At 43.7% G+C, this 4,159-nt stretch overlaps 1 protein-coding gene across 1 annotated transcript in view; it reads left to right on the plus strand.

The window, feature by feature from the left end:
- Positions 1-474: 474 nt before the first annotated feature.
- Positions 475-4,159, plus strand: part of fbn2b (fibrillin 2b) — an 88,479-nt gene continuing 84,794 nt past the window's right edge. Inside the window, 2 exon segments of the mRNA XM_025053476.1 lie at positions 475-616; positions 2,900-3,199. Of these exon segments, the coding sequence (XP_024909244.1) occupies positions 3,027-3,199 (173 nt within the window). The 5' untranslated portion in view covers positions 475-616; positions 2,900-3,026.

The following is a 4,159-nucleotide window of genomic DNA, read 5'->3' on the forward strand; positions in this document are numbered from 1 at the left end:
GCAGAGATACACATGTGGTGAATCTCTTGGTGCAGGACAACCGTTGGGTTTCACCTCACTGTCTGTCATGACTTCCTCACCTTTTAATGGAGGTGGATTGTCCTGCTGATTTACAGTTGTTGACTCTCTCTACCACAACCTGGTGTTAATGCAAACGCGGCTCGTACCGACCCCGGGAGAAGAGCATCCGTGTCTGCGGTGAGACAGTGGTGTCATCACTCAGGTGCTCTGGAGGAAGGCCTTGGTTTTTTAGTTTTTTTTCTCTCTCTCTCTCTCTGTTTTTTTTTTTTTTTTTCCAGAGTGATGAGAGTGAAGCCATGTTGGCCCCAGTGTGAAGATTCAGCTGCTTGGCCCTTGTTATAACAACTCCAGGAGTCTTGAGGAATGTGGGTTTGTCCTGCAGTCCGTTACTACCCCCCCCCCCCCCCTCCCTCCTCTCTCTCTCTGTTTCTGCCTCACTCTCTGTCCCCTCCCCTCTCCCCAAACAGGGCAATTCCCTAACTTTTCTCTTTTTCTCACAAGCCTATAGTTAAATATTCCATTCTGGAGCACATATCCTGTCTCAAATTCCGACTCTGGGCTCCTCGACGCCGAAAATCACTCCAACTGTTGCAAGGTACTGTGTGTGTGTGCATTGGTGATCTTTGATAACCCCGCTGATCGGTGTCTTTGACGGGACTATTGTTTCACGGGACCGTGCTTTTAACGGGACCTCTTCTCTCCCTGCACGAGCTGAACCGGGGTCGGATGGTTTATACGTTTGTGCGTTTCTTCCGTTAAGATGAATCGCGACTGTTGCACTTTTTTTTTTTTTACCGGTGTTTTTTAGTAAAAGTGCGTGGAGATATCTGATCAGACTGGAATCGTTTTTTCTTTGCACCGTGATAGGTCGACTCGGGGAATAGCGGGGATACTGTTTTTTCCCCTGGCTGCTGAAGTGGAGTTGCTTTTTTTAAAAAAAAAAAAAAAAAAAAAAATTTTATTAATATCTCATTAAGGCACGTGATGATTCATTTTTCATTCATCAAATGACCGTAACGGTGCGGGGGAAAAGGGAAAGTACGGTGTGGTAATTGGGGAGAAACGGCGTATTTTGTGATTCTGTGAAGTTCCATCGGACACAGTCACAGTAAAGTATCTTCTTCGTGTACTCTGCAGGGTTTGTGAGTAGATATTTTACCCTTCAGTATTGTGTTGCACCGTTTTGCGTTTGTGCTCCTGTTTTTCGGACGGCTCTTGCAGGACGACTTTACCTGTAGGTTTTGACAGCACGGCTCCGTCCGTGTCATTGATCAGGCATTTCTTTTGTTCACTATTGATCCCGCCTACTTCATACTTCATATCCACTTATTGTTGGCAGCTAAGAGCACGGGATGTATTTTTTTTCTTTTGTTAAAATGAGATTGATGCACTCAGATAATCTGCAGCGACCTTTCAGATTTGTTTCTCGGGACTAGTCATGTTGAACCACAACTGTTGTGATAATCAATCAGTTTAATGTGTGACTGTAACTTCCTAATTGAAAAAACAAATCTCTGCTAACTTTACTTTTTTAGTGATAGTAAAAAAAACCCTGAAAAATCTTCAGTTGGTGGTGAAAACACAAATGTTTGCTGATGCATTTTTCATGGTCCATGTAAAGAAATGCAACATTGAATTCGTCTTCTTTACATTTATATCTATTGTTTTTCACATCTCTCCACATTTTTCTGTCCACGCTTGAGTTATTTTTTTTACGCCTGATCTTCCCGACTTCACATTTTCCATTTAAATCCACCGGAGTGGCTGCGATGTGTGCAGCCATATTTCTTCCCCTCCTCTCTCTCTCTCTCTCTCTCTCTCTCTTTGTCAGTCCAGATGATGTGGTTAGACCCAGGGCTGGAGGACTGCAGGCTGGGTCTGGGGTCTGAGGTTATATATCACCGGGGGCCCGCTCTTCACTCTTAAACCTATGGTCTATCCTGAGGTGGAGAAGAGAAAATAAACTTCCCGGGCTGTCCACTCCAGCTGGACACTGGCTGTTTTTCAACTTAATATTCCCTAATGCAGTTAGGACAGGTTTCTGGGACTGTGACGTTCCCTCTGTGTGTATGTGGGGGGTTGGAAATGTGAAAAAGTTGAATTGGCCAAGGACTGAAAGTGAAAGAGTTTTTAAAAAATATTCGGATTATTGTGTATGTTTTAATGCACAACAGTGAAGAAAAGAGTAACAGAAAGAGAGAGAGAGAGAGAGAGCTAACAGAAAGAGAGAGAGAGAGCGAGGGAGAGAGACTGTTGGATTAACTGACTGATCCGTACATCACTAGTTAGCTCTGGCTCAACTCTTCACTCCTCTCCTCCCTTTTACTCCCTCTTTGTCTCCTTTTAAGCACAGGGCTATAATTTAGATCCGTTACTGTCAACTTTTTTTTTCAAAAACACAACTAGTGTTTGCTGGTGACCAGCAGTGTGAGGGAAGGAATGATTTTTTTGGCTGGTTGCAAAAGAAACACTGAGGAGGATATTCATTGAAAACTTTTTTTTATTTTTTTTTTTATCTGCCTCCAAACAATCTCAAATTTGCTGTTTAACAGCACTTAGTCACACTGGTGTTTCTGCAATGTTTCTTGTCCGTAGTCAGTTGGTCGTTATGTCGCGTTCATGTGTCTAAATAAATAAATATGTTGCGTTTAAGGGGGAAAAAAAATGCTAAAAGATGCTAATGTAACTCAACATAAGCAAACATGCTAATGAGCTAGTTTCTTAACAGCATGATAGAAACACACGGTAGCAGGAAATATGTCAGTTTCTTCTATATAAAAACTAGTTTAAATCAGATTTGACCTGATCAAAATGTCTTAATCCAATGTTTTCTTTTGTTTTTTTTTTTAACTTTTATCTCCTCTCTCCCTTTGTCTAGCCCCTAATCTGGCCTGCATACCAGGACTGGATCCAGGTCTAGATCCATCTGCTCAGCCTGGGTCCACAGTCAGAGAGTGAGTGCTAACACAGAGGGACTGCAGTCAGAGGGACAGCCAGACAGACCAATGGGGAATCTGGCTCAGATGCTGCTGGGATGGGCAGCAGTGTGTCTTGCGGCGGTCCATGTAGCGTGCAGTCAAACAGGGAATGGACCATTTCAAGCTAGTCGTCTGCCCAGCGCTGTGGACCAGAGAGAGGTGCAGCGAGTTCGACGCCGTGGCCAGGAAACACTGAGAGGGTAAGGACGAGAGAGAGAGTGTGTGTGTGTGTGTGTGTGTGTCACGGTCACCGTCGAAGCAGTGCAGATATCAGGAGGGATGTATCTGATGGAGGAAGAGCGAGCGCAGACTTTTTGGTTTTTCACAAACACTTCTCTCAACATTTGTTGCTCTATCTGGAGAAGGCTTCGAAGAAAAAAAAAAAAAAAAAAAAAAAGAGAGAACCAATTCCCCCCTCTCTGTTTTCCTGGCAGCTTTCTTTCAACTGCTGTGCTCCCTGGGCTGAAGCCAAGCTCGCCTTATACCAAATTATGCTGCTGAATACTACCACATTGTTTTCACAAAAACAGCACATGTTCAACCTCAGTGGGCTCTTTGCCATCTGAAATATGGCAGGGTGTAATACTGCTAATTGACATTTTCATGCTCAAAAAAAAAAAACCAAAAAAAAAAAAAAAAAAACCCACACACCTAGCTTTCTAGACATGTCAGGATGAAATGATGAGAGAAAAGTCGGAGCCAACGTCCCCTGAGTTCATTAGTTTGGGTGGAGAAAGTATTTCAGGAGTGTTGGCGTTTTTAACGTCAGCGCCGCTGGTTTTTGAGATGATGAGATGAGGCGGGGGGCGGGGGGGGGGGGGGGGGGGGGGGGGCGGCTGTGTGTGTGTGTGTGCTACATATGAACACACACACACATATATATATGCACGTGTATGTTTGTAAAGGTGTTGTTTATTTGAGTGTCTGTATGAGGGGAGTATACAGTGGAGATCACATCACCTCTCACCAGCTGCAACCTCCCTCCCCCCTCTCCCCGCTCTCTCCCCCTTTTTCTCTTTTCTTTTTTTTCCTGTAATCCAACTCTTTCACTTAACAACTCAAATCTGCACGTGTGTTGTATGTCAATGTAGCAAAAATTGCTGTATATTTTGCCACAAAACAAAAGATTTTTTGTTGGGGCCTGTTTTTTTTTTTTTTTT

This window comes from Cynoglossus semilaevis, chromosome 2 (assembly GCF_000523025.1).
Source record: "Cynoglossus semilaevis isolate Cse_v1.0 chromosome 2, Cse_v1.0, whole genome shotgun sequence".
NCBI lineage: Eukaryota > Metazoa > Chordata > Actinopteri > Pleuronectiformes > Cynoglossidae > Cynoglossus > Cynoglossus semilaevis.